At 49.5% G+C, this 17559-nt stretch overlaps 1 protein-coding gene across 1 annotated transcript; it reads left to right on the top strand.

Moving 5' to 3' along the window:
- Nucleotides 1–3: 3 nt before the first annotated feature.
- On the top strand, nt 4–16632 carry LOC117039708 (trichohyalin-like). The gene is made up of 6 exons (XM_033136888.1): nt 4–52; nt 2594–2838; nt 4345–4588; nt 6469–6662; nt 9056–9799; nt 12825–16632. The coding sequence occupies exons 1-6, from the start codon at nt 4–6 to the stop codon at nt 16479–16481; spliced, it is 5133 nt and encodes a 1710-aa protein (XP_032992779.1). The 3' UTR covers nt 16482–16632.
- The last annotated feature ends 927 nt before the right edge of the window (nt 16633–17559 follow it).

Here is a 17559-nt window from a genome sequence, read left to right on the forward strand (position 1 = left end):
GATATGGAATCCAGCATCTTCAATCTGGACCAAGAAGACCTGGAGGAACAGTGTGAGTAACGGGAACGGGGGGCAAAATGCAAGGCGAGAGCCAGTAGGGTCGGTGGGAGCCTCCCCAATTCATGATCCTCTGCGGCAGTCGCTCTCCAGAGTTGCCAAATCTGTAATGGGCAGGATCTTCTGGATCGGGCCCAAAGCACAGCTGCCGCAACATCTTAACAGCCAACCAGATGCCTATGGGACATGAAGTGAAGGTGGGGTTCCCACGAGGCAAGACCCGGCGACAACAGCAAGAGCCTTTATTGAACTACGTAACTGGGAAACATGGCCAAAACAACTGCTTATACCCATTCCTGGAAGCCCGGGCCACTCCCACTCCCAACGTGATTGGCTGCCTACACTTCCAAGCTGCGAATCACGACTCAGAGCTCAAGGGCCAATGGCAAGGGCCCAAATCCTGAAATGTTCAGGTAATAGGCCGTGCCATTCGGGGTGCGTGAAACTCAATTCCCGGGTCCAGAACTGGACGCAGGACTCCATGTGTGGCCCAACCAAGGCAGGATAAAGCAGTGCTGTTATTACCTTTGACCTGGGCACTAAACTCCTGTTGATGCTGGAAAAGCCCCTTGGGAGGGTGTCTTCCCCTGGGATTTCTGGGATGTAATCCATTGGTACAGTCAAAAACGCAACATTCCTTATTTCCCTAGTGTGGGCACAGGCAGGGGGACATCCAGCCAGCGTAACATTAGGGGACCCAGGTGGCGCTGTGGGTCAAACCACAGAGTCTAGGGCTTGCTGATCAGAAGGTCAGCGGTTCGAATCCCTGCCACGGGGTGAGCTCCCGTTGCTCGGTCCCAGCTCCTGCCAACCTAGCAGTTCGAAAGCACGTCAAAGTGCAAGTAGATAAATAGGTACCGCTCCGGCGGGAAGGTAAACGGCGTTTCCGTGCGCTGCTCTGGTTCGCCAGAAGCGGCTTTGTCATGCTGGCCACATGACCCGGAAGCTGTCTGCGGACAAACGCCAGCTCCCTCGGCCTATAGAGCGAGATGAGCGCTGCAACCCCAGAGCCATCCACGACTGGACCTAATGGTCAGGGGTCCCTTTACCTTTACCTTGAACATCCTGTTCCGCTGGTCTGCAGCATCCTCCCTCTGCATGTGACCTGGGAGATGGGCATGGCCCTGGCCGACTCCACCAAAGACTCCACATCACACAGCCATTTTCTCAGCCTTGCAGTTTCCCCTCTTCCCGTTTGTCTTGTTCTATCTTTTGCTGCCATGCCAATCTCCTGCAGCCATTCTGTTGTCTTAATGCACTGACGGCCAAACTTGGCCCTCCAGCTGTTTCAGGACTACAACTCCCATGATCCCTAGCTAGCAGGACCAGTGGTCAGGAATGATTGGAATTGTAGTCGCAAAACAGCTGGAGGGCCGAGTTTGGCCATCGCTGTCTTAATGTAATCTTGTCATGTGCTGACTCTCAGACAGCCGCGCATGAGTTCAGTCTCCCTATGAGATGAACTCACGCGGTTTCTTTATGTAACTATGTAAGTATGGCATTCCTTTCAGGGATCAAATCGTTAACTTAGAGTAAACGTTACTCAAAAACACTCTTGTGTTTTTATTCTTTTAGGAGAGATTATAGGAGACACGCGGAAATAATCTTAACTAAGAGATTAACTAAGAGGGACGTGGGTGGCGCTGTGGGTTAAACCACAGAGCCTAGGGCTTGCCGAACAGAAGGTTGGCGGTTCGAATCCCCGTGACGGGGTGAGCTCCCGTTGCTCGGTCCCTGCTCCTGCCAACCCAGCAGTTCGAAAGCACATCAAAGTGCAAGTAGATAAATAGGCACCGTTCCAGCGGGAAGGTAAACGGCGTTTCCGTGCACTGCTCTGGTTCACCAGAAGTGGCTTAGTCATGCTGGCCACATGACCCGGAAGCTATACGCCGGCTCCCTCAGCCAATAAAGCGAGATGAGCGCCGCAACCCCAGAGTCGTCCGCGACTGGACCTAACGGTCAGGGGTCCCTTTACCTTTACCTTTAAGAGATTCAAACGAATCTGCTAACTAGCTTCCAGCTATATTGGGGGGAATCTGCTCTGCTATATCACTCGCTAGCGGATAATACTTATTCAGTATATCCTTTGCTACTATCCTTAACATCCCCACGGGATGTAACAAGTGTGGGAAGCCTCCTGGCTACCAAATTCCATGCTCAAGTCCTCCAAAACGTTTTCTTGCCTTTCTCTGTTTTCCAAATGCCTTTCGTCAGTAACGATATGCTCACACCACACATTGAAAAGCACACAGTCTTCGCCCCAAATAGTCTGGGGTGGGGTGGGGGGTGGGATCCAGCCACACACAAATTAAAATAAAATCGAAAATTATTTCTAGTAGCACCTTAGCACGAAAGCTCATACCAGGAACAAACTCAGTTGGTCTCTAAGGTGCTACTAGAAAGAATTTTCGATTTTGTTTTGACTATGGCAGACCAACACGGCTACCCACCTGTAACACAAATTAAAATATTGCTCAGTAGTTAAGTCTCACATGTGCTCAGGCAACTAAACCCCAGATTCCTCCCCCCACCGCAGCTCTCTCACCTTCCAGGAGCAGGAGCAGAGAAGAGGAACTGGAGGAGGAGTTTGTCGAGGGGGTGGACGAAGGGTGGAACACCGAACCATCTCCAGAAGTTTCTTTCATCATCCCAGAAGTAGTAACGGAGTTTCTTTCGGAGTCCGATCTCGAAGAGCGTGGACACCCGCTTACCCCTCCCCCTTCGCTGGAGGGGGTGTTCCGAAACAACCTGGTGGAAGAACCCAATTTCGCAATAGAGACGGTGCGTTGACCCCCGCCGGCTACTTGCGCCGAGGAGCCAAATCAATCTAGGGCTCCTCCGGTGTCTCCCCCCCCCCCAGGGTAGGACAACCCAAGGAACTGCTTTTGAGGTCTTTCGTTTTGAGGGTGCGAAATGGAGAGGGTGATCTTAAAACCCGGTAGATAGAAACTCAAGAAGGCTAAAATGCTCCCAAACCTCAACGGTTCCTGGTCGGCAAAGCTTTTCAGCCTTGTTAAGTTTCTATGTACGAATATTCGAATATTTGAAGTCCGTCCCATGAGGAAACGGTAACAGCGAAACTTGAGCACCTTATCGCAACGAACTTTTTGCACATTGAACATTGCACTTCTGGAATCGTAATTGCCTCTTTTGAGACATTTGTATCGAATCAAACTTTATTCACGTAGCCAACAGGCCATTGCGACTAAAAATACAGATAAAACAGATAAAAAATACTGGAGAAAGACCGGTCAAGTACACAAATATATAAATATACTGATAAATCATATGAAACCCCCAGGCTAAAAGGCCGTTCAAGTGGTGGCCTCGTTCGAGTTGTCTGTCAAATTGTGGCCCTTAGTCTCATTGCCCTCTCAATGAATCTGGCGACCTTCTCTGTTGTCTGGATGTTCTGGTCCGCTAACAAGTAAAACATTTCGGCCGCTGATGAGCGACCTGGGGCGGAAAGTAGGAGGGGAGTAATAATCTCGCTCCTCAGGTCTTTGCACAAGGGGCAGGTCAGAAGAACATGTGACGCTGTCTCCAAGTTTCCATCTCCACACGGGCAGAGTCGTTTCTCCCTGGGGAGTTTCTGATATGAGACATTTGTATGTGTTATAGATTATATCCCCTCCGGTTGTATATATACAGGTGAAACTCGAAAAATCAGAATATCGTGGAAAAGTCCATTTATGTAAGCAATTGTTTTCATTAGCTACTGGAGTTTAATATATGAGATAGACTCGTGACATGCAAAGCGAGATAGGTCAAGCCTTTGCTTGCTATAATTGTGATGGTTATGGCGCACAGCTGATGAAAACCCCCAAGTTGAGATTGTTAATTTGGGGTTCTCATCAGCTGTGCGCCATAATCATCACAATTATAGCAAGCAAAGGCTTGGCATATCTCGCTTTGCATGTCATGAGTCTATCTCATATATGACTTTCTTCGGGGGGGGTGTTAATCGATGTTTCAATATTCTGTAAACTGCTTTGAGATTTTTCTTAAAAATATAAAGCAGTATAGAAATGAAATGAAATGAAATGAAATTATTATTATTATTATTACCGTATTTTTCCATGTATAAGACTACTCCCCCCCCAAAAAAAAAATTAATGTCCAAAATTTGGGGGCATCTTATACACGGATAGATCTTCCCCCATTTTCTTAAATCAGTGTCACCAAAAATAGGGGGCACCTTCTACATGGGTGCGTCTTACACACAGAAAAATACGGTAATCCATTGACAACACATGAATTGCTCCACTCTCTGTCTCTCACCTTCAGGTTTTGGGAGAAGTCCGAGCAAATATCTTGACGGCGGCAGAGGAGGAAGCGAGGGCCCTGGCTAGCGAATTAAGGGATGGCGACGACGACGACGACGACGACGAGGACGACAACAGAGAATGTGAACCGCACAATGTCCTGACCTGCAGGGTGTGCCAGCTTTTTGTGCGAACCGTCGACAGGCTGCTGGACAAGTCGGAGGAGCTGATGGATCATTACCTACCTCTTACCGAAGAGGAGATCGGTAAGCGTGTAAGCGTGGCAGCAGGAGAGAAGGCAGCCGAATCATAGAATCATATACGTGGTTGGAAGGGACCCCCCCCCCCGAGGTGTCATCTAGCCCAGGGGTAGGCAACCTAAGTCCCGTGGGCCAGATGTGGCCCAATCGCCTCCTCAATCCGGCCGGCGGACGGTCCGAGAATCAGCGTGTTTTTACATGAGTAGAATGTGTGCTTTAATTTAAAAGGCATCTCTGGGTTATTTGTGGGGTCAGGACCGGTGCTAGGCTTTCTTGCGCCCTAGGCGAGACCACCTTCTGGCGCCCCCCGCCTCCCCGCCAAAGCCTGCTTTAGCGGGAGCCGGGGGGTGGTGTAGGGGGCAAGCGGTGCCTCTCCGCTACAGCGGAGAAGCTTCTGCTAGCCCGTCCCATCCAAGCCTGGCCAGCACCCCCTCCATTTTGGCGCCATAGGCAATTGCCTAGTTCGCCTAAATGGACGCACCGGCCCTGTGTGGGGTATAGGAATTCGTTCATTCCCCCCCCCTCTCCAAAATATAGTCTGGCCCACCACAAGGTCTGAGGGACGGTGGACCGACCCACGGCTGAAAAAGGTTGCTGACCCCTGGTCTAGCCCAAACTCCTGCAAGGCAGGAATCACAGCTAAAGAATCCCTGAACTGACGGCCGTCCGACCTTTGTATTAAAACCTCCAATGAAAGAGAGACCACCACCTCCCGGGGGGACCAAATAAATAAATAAATAAATAAATAAATAAATTTATACCCTGCCCTCCCTGGCCAGGGCCAGGCTCAGGATGGCTAACACCAAATATTAATTACAATGAAGTGCAATTGGCAAGCGGGGGGGGGGGGGGAGTTAATTAAAATACGTCTTAAAATATAGCTTAAAATGCAGCCTCATTTTAGTAGTAGCCCATAGATGAAGACCAAAAAGGGAGGAAAAATCAGATATTCACCCGAGCCAGCTATCCATGCTGGTCCTTCAATTTTCAGCATCTCTAGAAAAGACTAGGGACATGTTGTTGTTGTTGTTGTTGTTGTTGTTGTTGTTTGTTGTTGTTTGTTGTTGTTCAGTCGTGTCCGACTCTTCGTGACCCCATGGACCAGAGCACGCCAGGCACGCCTATCCTTCACTGCCTCTCGCAGTTTGGCCAAACTCATGCCAGTCGCTTCGAGAACACTGTCCAGCCACCTCGTCCTCTGTCGTCCCCTTCTCCTTGTGCCCTCCATATTTCCCAACATCAGAGTCTTTTCCAGGGAGTCTTCTCTTCTCGTGAGGTGGCCAAAGTACTGGAGCCTCAACTTCAGGATCTGTCCCTTCCAGTGAGCACTCGGGGCTGATTTCTTTAAGGATGGATAAGCATTTTAAATTAAAGACACATTCTACTCATGTACTCCCTGATGTTGGGAAAGATGGAGGGCACAAGGAGAAGGGGGCGTCAGAGGATGAGATGGTTGGACAGTGTTCTCGAAGCTACTAACATGAGTTTGGCCAAACTGCGAGAGGCAGTGAAGGATAGGCGTGCCTGGCGTGCTCTGGTCCATGGGGTCACGAAGAGTCTGACACAACTGAACAACAACAACAACTCATGTAAAAACACGGATTCCTGGACCATCCACAGGCCGGATTTAGAACTGGGCAATTGCGCCACATCCGGCCCCCAGGCCTTAGTTTGCCTACCCATGCTTTAAGGAGTCTTTGCCTAACTTACCCCTTCCGTTCAAAAACTTGGGCCCTTCCAAGAAAGGCAGGACACGAATAAATTTGTGGGTTTTCCAAAGCAATGTGCAGATTGGCGAAGGGGAGTGGTCAGGTGTGCGCTCTGGTTCCTCAATCTCTCTCCGCTTTCCCCCCCAAACCTCTCGCCGCTCTCCCAACTCGGTGCAGGAAATCTGAAGAAAGCCGTCGAGGAGATAGAAGACACGTCCATAGACCACCGGATGCAAGCCTGCCTTTTGCGGATCAACGACCTGTCCAACAAACTCCGCCAAAGGGCCTACATGATGGCACTGAGCAAGCTGCGTTTCACGAGACGCAATACCCAAGCGAGCATCAGTCAGCTACACGAGACGTTGGACGTGGTATGCCCAACTCTTCTCTTCAGCTCCCATCCCGATTTAACAATCCACCCCCCTCCCCTTGCAAGATCAATGTGCCTTTGGATTTTTTGTCCATTGGAGGGGTGTGTGGCAGTGCTGTCAAGTATCCCGTTTTCCCCGGGATTCTCCCTTATTTCAAGCAGTTTCCCGCTGCTCTCCCTTATTTTTTATTTCCCTTAAATTTCCCGTTTTTAATGGAAGCAGCTCCTCCCCTGCTGGCCAGGGACTGGGTGGGAAGACCTCGCCTACTTGGAGAGAAAAGCCTCAGCCCTCAAAGCAAGTGGGAGCCGTTTCCCGTGCTTACAGGGGGGTGTATTCCTCCCCCTGCATCGGCCCCTATCCGTTGCTGCCGAGCCCCTCAGCCGGCCAATAGGGTTAGCTGGCGGGCGGAGCCTGGCTGCCTTTGAGCAGCTGCTGCTTCCTGTCCTGTTTTGATGGGATCGGACAAGAAGACGATGGGGCTCCATCGCACGGAGCACATGGCTGCCCTCCTCTTTGCTGGCTGCCCTCCTCTTTGCTCCGCTCCGAGCCCGAGCCCGCTTGGAGTTTACATTGCTGCTCCGCCCACTTTTGCTTCTGGCTCCGCCCACCACTGACATGTGACTGTCCCCGGGATAGGGGAGACTGCTGATCCCTTATTTTCAAATCCGAAACTTGACAGCTATGGTGTGGGGGGGGGATGCCTTGTTCAGAGGTTGTTAACAGGAGCTCAAGGTCCAGCTCCCACCATGTTGGGGGGTCTCCGTAATTTCAATCTCTGAGTTAGGGTCCCGGTGAACTCTTGACACACATAACCATCACAGCAGCCAGTGAGTAGTGAGTAAAGGCAGAGAGGGAAAGAATAAAAACTAAGGATATGCTCCCGCCCCAGCCACTCTGGGAAGCTTCCAACAAATTAAAACACAGTAAGACCCAGGTGGCGCTGTGGGTTAAACCACAGAGCCTAGGGCTTGCTGATCAGAAGGTTGGCAGTTCGAATCCCTGCCACGGGGTGAGCTCCCGTTGCTCGGTCCCAGCTCCTGCCCACCTAGCAGTTTGAAAGCACGTCAAAGTGCAAGTAGATAAATAGGGACCGCTCCGGCGGGAAGGTAAACGGCATTTCTGTGCGCTGCTCTGGTTCGCCAGAAGCGGCTTTGTCATGCTGGCCACATGACCCGGAAGCTGTCTGCGGACAAACGCCGGCTCCCTCAGCCTATAGAGCGAGATGAGTGCCGCAACCCCAGAGTCGGACACGACTGGACCTGATGGTCAGGGGTCCCTTTACCTTTACCTTTTACTAACACTTTGAATTGCGCTCAGAAATGTACTGGGAGGCAGCCAAGGTTGAAAATGAGAAGAATTAGCCATGGAAAATTACCATGTCCTCAAACATCCCCAGCCAGTCTCCGACCTTTCTTGGAAAACCATCGGAGACAGAAAGTGATTCTACAAGCTCCCAGGGATATTCCTGAAATCAATGGAATTAAAGGGCGGTTTGAAGGCCCTACACCAAACCCCATTTGAGCTTTGTTCATGGGCTCGCTACACCCCATCTTTCCAAAAATATAAGCAGGGAGGGTTTACAAAGAAATGCAGCGGTGGCTGGCCCACTGCCCTACCAACCTCAGCCTGCCTCCACAAGCAAGTCTTCTTACTTAAAACCAGCCCAGGGGGTGGCACCGATTGTCAAGCTTCTTCGTCCTTGGTCCGAGTGTTGCCCTCATTCAACTTGGCAAGGAGGTGGAAGATGACAAAACTAGGGTTGGCTGGCGCCGAGCATAATTGGCTCTGGCTCCACATCCTTTGGGACACGGGTGGCACTGTGGGTTAAACCACAGAGCCTAGGGCTTGCCGATCAGAAGGTCGGCGGTTCGAATCCCCGCGACGGGGTGAGCTCCCGTTGCTCGGTCCCTTCTCCTGCCCACCTAGCAGTTCAAAAGCACGTCAAAGTGCAAGTAGATAAATAGGTACCGCTCCGGCGGGAAGGTAAACGGCGTTTCCGTGCGCTGCTCTGGTTCGTCAGAAACGGCTTAGTCATGTTGGCCACATGACACGGAAGCTGTATGCTGGCTCCCTCGGCCAGTAATGCGAGGTGAGTGCCGCAACCCAAGGGTCGGATACGACTGGACCTAATGGTCAGGGGTCCCTTTACCTTAACCTTACCACCTCCTTTTGGGTTTCCTGCCCAAACAGACCCAATAGCCACAAGCCACCACGGCTGAAATCATATAAGAACAGCAACAACACCTAACATTTCTCACTCGTACAGGGCAGTCAGGTCAGAAGAAACAAGCCCAATTATTTGGTACCCTGGAGAGCTCCTGCAGCACACAGGTGTGCCCACCAAACTCATTGCGCTATCCTCTTCTTTTCCCCCACCCCATGGGCATTTCCAGATTGATCAGGTGCAGCACAGAGGAGAGCTGGAGATTGGTCCGTCCAACGAACGGATGAGCATGGTCTGCGTGGAGTGGAGCGCGAGCCCGCGGCGGGATTCTGCCAGGGGGAACGAAGATCTCAACACCCTGGACATTGGGGTGCCTTGTGTTCAGAGTGCCATGGTCGGGAGAGGAGGACCTGGGGAGCCTTGCGACCACAGCACCACGATTGAGTGCGAGGAAATCGGGGTGTCTGAAGCTCACAGCACCACGATCGAGTGCGAGGAAATCGGGGGGCCTCCTGCTGAGAGCACCACGATAGAGTGCGAGGAAATCGGGCCGCCTCGTGCTCACAGCACCGTCGTAGAGTGTGAGGAAATCAGCCACCCGCAGGTTGAGGTGACGCCCACAGAGGTCAGCCTCCCACAGCAGCTGGAGATGCCGTCCATTCCAATCTGCACCCCAGAAATAGTTGAGCTGCCACCCCCGGCAATCGTCATCCCGGTGAACGTTGAGGTACCGCCCCCACCAATAATTATCCCGGTGAAGGTTGAGATGGCTCCTGCACCGATCATCATCCCGGTGAAAGTTGAGATGCCGCCCGCACCCCCCTGTCCCCGCAAGAAGGTGGAGAGACCCAAGGACCGCAGCTACAGAGATGTGTCTAACATAACATTAACGGCACCAGGTTGCGATGAGGAGGACGAGATCACCCTACGGCTGCGCGATGAGGCAGATGAGGAGGACAGCCCTACCTCCGAGGTACCCTCTTCTCCAAATTCTGATCCACCGTGTTGTTACAACGGTTTGCCACTGGAGAACCTTCATGGTCCCTTTCCAACTCTACGATTCCATTATCTGCTGAAGTCCCCATTACCGAAACCACGCTCCTTGGCACATTGTTGTGTTGCGGAAGCGCATTCTTAATCTCCCACGAGCCCAAAGCACCCACCCACAGAGGAGCTGAACCGCTGCTTCTCTGTGCGAGTCACTGTTCCCGACTTCCAACTCGGGGGGGGGGGCATTTCCGGAAGCGGTGACTCTTACTGAGATATGCTCACTGCCAAGGATTCTATCCTAAACTTGTCAACCTTTTCTGGCGTAAGAACGGTGCTTCCAATTTCAATTCGGGGGGGGGGGGGGGCGGGCAACCCCCTTAAATTTGAAGTTTGGGAAACACAGGGTTATCAAACAAAAGCACAATCGAAAATTCTTTCCAGTAGCACCTTAGAGACCAACTGAGTTTGTTCCTGGTATGAGCTTTCGTGTGCATGCACACTTCTTCAGATACCAAAGCACGTTCTCTGTGCATGCACACTTCTTCAGATACAAAAGCACGTTCTCTGTGCAGTTCTCGCAATAACCATGGTGCAGCTGAGAAACCGTGATTCACTACCAACTTGCCTCCTACTCCTTTATGACCACGGTTGTATTTTATTAGAATGCATTGTTAATTCTAGCCAGTTCGGGCAGCTCCTTTTGCAGATTTGGTCCCAATCTCTGCCTCCAGTCCTGCAGGGCTTCTAGACCCTTTGGATTGGACCAGAAAAATCAATCAAGGACTATCAGCCTCCTTCTCCAGGTCTCCAGAGGAAGGAGGAAGACCTTAGCGGGCAGGCTGTTTTCTTTTATTGCAGGTGAAACTCGAAAAACTAGAATATCGTGGAAAAGTCCATTTAGGTAAGCAATTGTTTTCATTAGCTACTGGAGTTTAGTATATGAGATAGACTCATGACATGCAAAGCGAGATATATCAAGCCTTTGTTTCTTCAAATCAAATCAAATCAAATACCTTTAATACAGTCGAAGACCAGAGAACAATTTCTACAAGTATAATATTGTAAATTGTATTGTGCTACAAATAGAAATAAAAATGCGGGCCAATAGCCTTTGCTTGTCATAATTGTAATGATTATGGCGTACAGCTGATGAGAACCCCAAGGTTGAGATTGTTAATTTGGGGTTCTCATCAGCTGTACGCCATAATCATCACAATTATAACAAATAAAGGCTTGACATATCTCGCTTTGCGTGTCACGAGTCTATCTCATATCTTAGTTTCACCTTTTAAGTTGAATTACTGAAAGAAATGAACCTTTCCACGATATTCTAATTTTTCGAGTTTCACCTGTATAAGCTGCTCCAGGGCTGGTCCTAGGCTGCTTGCCACCTGAAGCAAAACAGAAAAGGACACACACGAAGCTGCTTCTGCCTCCTCCTTTGTCATCCCTCCCAACACAGCCTGAGGCTGGAGGCATCATGAAGAAGCCCTGGTTTGCTGCTTAAAGAGATTTGGGGACTCCTGGGATGTTGATATGGAGGGTTTTGAGCACTCAAAGTATTTAGAGAAAGAGGAGGAAGGCAGCTCTGAAATTTATGTAGTCAGTACTATAGAATAAAGATTTGGGGAAGTATTTGGTATGGGGTAGAGTTAAAGGGGGGGTTAAAGCGGCAAATAGGGACGCGGGTGGCGCTGTGTTCTAAACCACCGAGCCTCTTGGGCTTGCTGATCCGAAGGTTGGCGGTTCGAATCCCTGCAATGACGGGGTGAGCTCCCGTTGCTCGGTCCCTGCTCCTCCCAACCTAGCAGTTGAAAGCATGTCAAAGTGCAAGTAGATAAATAGGTACCGCTCTGGCAGGAAGGTAAACGGCATTTCCGTGCACTGTTCTGGTTCGCCAGAAGCAGGTTTAGTCATGCTGGCCATACGACCCGGAAGCTGTACGCCGGCTCCCTCGGCCAGTAAAGCGAGATGAGCGCCGCAACCCCAGAGTCGTCCGCGACTGGACCTAACGGTCAGGGGTCCCTTTACCTGGAGCGGCAAATGTGAGAGATTAGGTTTGCTTGGGTTAGAGAACTGCGTAACCAAGAGGGAATAATGAGAGGGGAGTATATCAAGCCTGGGGGAAATGGATCTGTTTTGTGAAAAGGGGAATTGGGTAACAAGGTAAAACAGAATCATTTTCCTGGATGTTTATCAGGTGTGTAAAACTCGAGTATGGTTAACTAGGATGTCGTGAACGCAAAAACAGGATAATTTAAGTTGTTACTGGAGGAAGCACGATTTAAAATTACAATTCATGGGGATCGATACAGTAAGATTTTAATTCTATTTGATTAATTGGTACAATAGCCGGGTAAATGTCTAAACATGAACTGAACATGTACCGTCGATGGAAATAGGAATGGATTGAAATGTATTAGAAATTAAGGATTTATTTATTTTTTTACTGTGAGCAAAAAAGGAGGATCTTTAAGGGGGAGTTAAATTCTAAATCTAGGTTAAATTTGAATTAATTTGTTGTTAAATTGTTGATTTTTTTGAAAACTAATAAAAATTAATTGGCACAGTTCAAAAAGGGAAAAGCAAAGTCTAGTAGTAGTAGCCGTCATCCACAGGAAATAATGGACCTTTCATGTTCAGAGGCAGTCTACCTCCAAATTCCAGTTGGTTGATGGGATTTGTAAAGGAGGGCAGATGCTTTCAGATTCTTCTTGGGGGCTTCCCAGAGGCATCTCTGCTTGACCACTGTGAGAACAGGATATACACATCTTTCAGGGCCCTCATTTTCGGGCTGAAACAGCAGAAGTGCCAAGAGAGACATTCTTGAATAATCTCCCTTGGTGGAGACTCTCTCCAAGGTGCTTCCATGAGCATGTCACACCTGTTAAGCAGGTGCTTCGAGCTCAGGGTTAAAAGAGGGGGGGAATGAATTCTATTTGGTTTTGCGGCGGCTTCAGGTCCTTGTGGACTATAAATCTGAACAAGTCTTCTTTCTATTCTGACAGATAGAAGCCAAGACATTGGCAAAGTCCCGAAGCCTGACCCATAACCTCCAGGGCACATACGAGAACCTTGTGGCCAGCCTGAAAGACCTCCCAGAAGAGCTCCGGAACAAGCTGTCCCAAACCAGCCGGCACATTAAAGAGCTCCACTGTGATTTTGCCTCGGCCCACAGTTTTGAAGATTTGGCTGACAATGTCTTGAACAAGAGCTTTGCGATCATGGCTGAAGCCCAGGGCTCCATGGATGAACTGATGGAGTATGCTTTGCAAAGTCCCGAATCTCTCTTGTGGATGAAGGACCACCTGCCTAACCCAGACACGGAGGAGAAAGAGGTGGTGAAGGATGCTCCTCTTTCCACGGAGAAAGAAGAGGCGGAGGTCCAACCTTCTCAGAATCAGGAGTTGGAGCGGAACTCATTGAAAAGCCGAAAGTCATACGATCAAACAGGTGGTGAAGGGGAAACTTCTTCAAGTAAGGAAGAGGAGGTCCAATCTTTGCACAGTCAAGAGCTGGAGCGGAACTCGTTGAAAAGCCAAAAGTCATACGAGCCAAAAGGTGGTGATGAGGAAGTTTCTTCAAATAAGGAAGAGGAGGTCCAATCTTCTCAGAATCAGGAGTTGGAGCGGAGCTCATTGAAAAGCCAAAAGTCATACGAGCCAAAAGGTGGTGATGAGGAGGTTTCTTCAAATAAGGAAGAGGAGGTCCAATCTTTGCACAGTCAAGAGCAGGAGCGGAGCTCATTGAAAAGCCAAGTGTCATACGAGCCAAAAGGTGGTGATGAAGAAGTTTCTTCAAATAAGGAAGAGGAGGTCCAATCTTTGCACAGTCAAGAGATGGAGCGGAACTCATTGAAAAGCCAAAAGTCATATGATCAAAAAGGTGGTGATGAAGAAGTTTCTTCAAATAAGGAAGAGGAGGTCCAATCTTTGCACAGTCAAGAGCTGGAGTGGAACTCATTGAAAAGCCAAATGTCATACGAGCCAAAAGGTGGTGATGAGGAAGTTTCTTCAAATAAGGAAGAGGAGGTTCAACCTTCTCACAACCAGGAGTTGGAGCGGAGCTCATTGAAAAGCCAAAAGTCATACGAGCAAAAAGGCGGTGATGAGGAAGTTTCTTCAAATAAGGAAGAGGAGGTCCAATCTCTGCACAGTCAAGAGATGGAGCGGAGCTCATTGAAAAGCCAAAAGTCATATGATCAAAAAGGCGGTGATGAAGAAGTTTCTTCAAATAAGAAAGAGGAGGTCCAACCTTCTGGCAAGCAGAAGACAGAGAAGCAGAACTCACTGGAACTCCAACAGGTCTACGACCCAAAAGGTTGCGATGCGGAAGCTTCTACAAATAAGGAAAAGGAGGTCCAACCTCCTCACAAGCGGGAGATGGAGAGAAGAAGCATCCTCAAAATACAGCAGGCTTACGACCCGAAAGGTTGCGATGAGGAAGCTTCTACAAATAAGGAAGAGGAGGTTCAACCTTCTCACAAGTGGGAGATGGAGTGCCGGAACATCCTCAAAATCCAGCAGGCTTACGACCCAAAAGGTTGTGAAGAGGAAGAACCTTCCAGCAAGGAGGAAGTGGCCCAACTTTCTAGCAAACCGGTGGAGGACATCCTGAAAATCCAGGCGGCCTACGACCCCAAAGGTTGTGACGATGAATCCTATACGGGCAAGGAGGAGAAGGTGTTCCGGACCTCTGGAACACAGGAAGTGGAGCATGACGAACCTCCTTCTAGGAAAGAGGAGACCCCACCTTCTGGCAAAAAGGAGGCAAAGGAGTGGAATATACTGAAAATCCTGCAAGCTTACACACCAAAATTTGCTGATGATAGATGGGAAGAGATGGAGGAGGATGTCACACCTACTAGCCAAGAGGAGGACAAAGAGCGGAATATACTGAAAATTCAACAGGCCTATGACCCAAAAGGTTGTGATGAGGAAGCTTCTATGAATAAGGAAGAGGAGGTTCAACCATCTGACAAGTGTGAGATGGAAGGGTGGAGCATTCTCAAACTCCAGCAGACTTACGACCCAAAAGACTGCGATGAGGATACACCTTCCAGTAAGGGGGAGGAAGCAGTCCAACTTTCTGGCGAAGTAGTGGAGGACATCCTGAAAATCCAGGAGACCTACGACCCCAAAGGCTGCGATGATGAATCCTATACGGGTAAGGAGGAGAAGGTGTTCCGGACCTCTGGAACACAGGAAGTGGAGCATGACGAACCTCCTTCTAGGAAAGAGGAGATCCCACCTTCTGGCAAAAAGGAGGCAAAGGAGTGGAATATACTGAAAATCTTGCAAGCTTACACACCCAAATTTGCTGATGACAGATGGGAAGAGATGGAGGAGGATGTCTCACCTCCCAGCCAAGAGGAGGACAAAGAGCGGAATATACTGAAAATTCAACAGGCCTACGACCCCAAAGGTTGCAACGAGGAAGCGTCTATGAATAAGGAAGAGGAGGTTCAACCTTCTAGCAAGAGGGAGACCGAGGGGTGCAGCATTCTGAAACTGCAGCAGACTTACGACCCAAAAGGCTGCAATGAGGAAGCACCTTCCAGTAAGGGGGAGGAGGAAGTGGTCCAACCTTCTGGCAAACCGGTGGAGGACATCCTGAAAATCCAGGAGACCTACGACCCCAAAGGCTGCGATGATGCATCCTATACAGGTAAGGAGGAGAAGGTGTTCCGAACTTCTGGAACACAGGAGAACGACAAGACTCCTTCTAGGGAAGAGACCCCACCTTCGGGGAAAGAGCAGGCAAAGGACTGGGATATATTTAAAATCCTGAAAGTTAATATGCCAAAATTTTCTGATGACGAATCATCTTCCGGCAGGAAGGAGGAGATGGAAGTCCCACCTCCCAGCCAAGAGGAGGAAAAAGAGCGGAATATACTGAAAATTCAACAAGCCTATGACCCAAAAGCTTGTGACGAGGAAGCTTCTACAAATAAGGAAGAGGTTCAACCTTCTGGCAAGGGGGAGATGGACAGACGGAACATCCTCAAAATCCAGCAGGCTTACGACCCAAAAAGTTGTGAAGAGGAAACATCTTCCAGGAAGGAGGAGGTTGTCCAACCTTCTGGCAAACCGGTGGAGGACATCCTGAAAATCCAGGCGACTTACGACCCCAAAGGCTGCGATGATGAATCCTATACGGGAAAGGAGGAGAAGGTGTTCCGAACACCCGACAATGACGAGGTGCAGAATGACAAAACTCATTCTAGGAAAGAGGAGGACGTCCCGCCTTCTGGCCAAGAGGAAGGAAAGGACTGGAAGATCCTGAAAATGCTGCAAGCTTACAAGCCAAAGTTTTCCGACGGTGAATCGCCTTCTGGCAGGGAGAAAGAAGAAGTCGTGGTGGCCCCACCTCCTCAAATGGAGGTGAGGGAGTTGAACATACTGAAACTGCAACAGGCCTACGACCCAAAAGGGTGCGACGAAGACTCCCCCATCTGCAGAGAGGAGGCCCAGCCTTCTGGCAAACCAGAAATGGAAGGCTGGAACATCCTCAAAATCCAACAGGCCTACGACCCAAAGGGATGCGACGACGAAGGCCCTAAGGAGGAGTTCCAACATTTCGGCCAGTGGAACCTGCAGGGATATAACATGCTGAAGGTACAGCAAGCCTACGACCCCAAAAGCTGCCCTGATGATGATAAATAAGTCAAGACTCCAAAAGAGCAGAGCTACACGCTTCTGAACCCAATGAAGCCGGCAAACTGGGGTGGATTTCACTTGAAAGGCTTGCCTGAGTTTTCCAAGGGACGGGTCTGGGGCTCGGTCACTAAAATAAGAGAGGCAATTTGGAACTTCATTTCGGCCATAGATGTGTTTTGCTTGGGCAATCCCGTCCCCCCTGCTGGGCGTAGGCCACACAGGACAATGGCTGTGGTTTCTCCTAAGACAGGCATGGCCAGCTGTTTTGGGACTACAACTGCCATCATCCCTAGCTAACAGGACCAGTGGTCAGGGATGATGGGAATTGTAGTCCCAAAACAGCTGGAGGGCCGAAGTTTGGGGATGCCTGTCCTAAGAGGTACCTGGTGGATTGCTTGTGAGAGTAACTTTCTAACAATGTGAGTCTCCTAGGCGGTGCTGATGGGTGGGTTTTAAGTCTCGGAGGGGGGGGGTAGAGGAACACTAAAATTTCATGTATGTGGCATCACAGACTGATAACAGTTGCCCTATGTCTTCAGCAATGACACTGCTTTGCTGGCAGGGATATGGGGCATGAGAATTTATTTATTTTTACATTCGTGGTAGTAGTTCCCACTTTTTTTGTAGGTGTCAGGTCTCTGGTACATACAGGTCCAACTTACTGAACAGAATGCATTCCCTGGAAATGCTTCGATTGGCAAGCATTCACATTACCAGTCGATGACTCTCATTGATACCTATGGGCAAATTTCTATTGCGTTCCTGACCACAGACTTTTGACTCCAAAAAGAACTGGGGGAACCGAGCGGGGAAATGCTCTCTGGTCACTTCCTGCCCCCCCCCCCCAGCCAACTAGCAAAAGGCAATCAAGGAATTTTTAAAAGATCCATGCTTGGAAATCTGAATTTTCCAGTATGTTAAGTGAGGTTTGGGTACAAATTCATCGTGCCCAGATTAGTAAACCTTTGCACAGCGAACAGGGACCTGCGTGTACCTTAAAAACTGCTGTACAAAAATATATCGGAAACATTAAAAGAGTGCATGTTCAGGAATTGGGGAAATGGATAAGAAGTTAGAAATAACA

The sequence above is a fragment of the Lacerta agilis genome, chromosome 18 (genome assembly GCF_009819535.1).
Source record: "Lacerta agilis isolate rLacAgi1 chromosome 18, rLacAgi1.pri, whole genome shotgun sequence".
NCBI lineage: Eukaryota > Metazoa > Chordata > Lepidosauria > Squamata > Lacertidae > Lacerta > Lacerta agilis.

What these genes read in the sequence shown, in the direction of transcription:
- LOC117039708 (XM_033136888.1), top strand. Translation starts at nt 4, where the DNA reads ATGGAATCCAGCATCTTCAATCTGGACCAAGAAGACCTGGAGGAACAG. An exon ending in TCTTACCGAAGAGGAGATCG is followed by an intron (nt 4,589 to 6,468) that starts GTAAGCGTGTAA and finishes AACTCGGTGCAG; the next exon opens with GAAATCTGAAGAAAGCCGTC. An exon ending in TACACGAGACGTTGGACGTG is followed by an intron (nt 6,663 to 9,055) that starts GTATGCCCAACT and finishes GGGCATTTCCAG; the next exon opens with ATTGATCAGGTGCAGCACAG.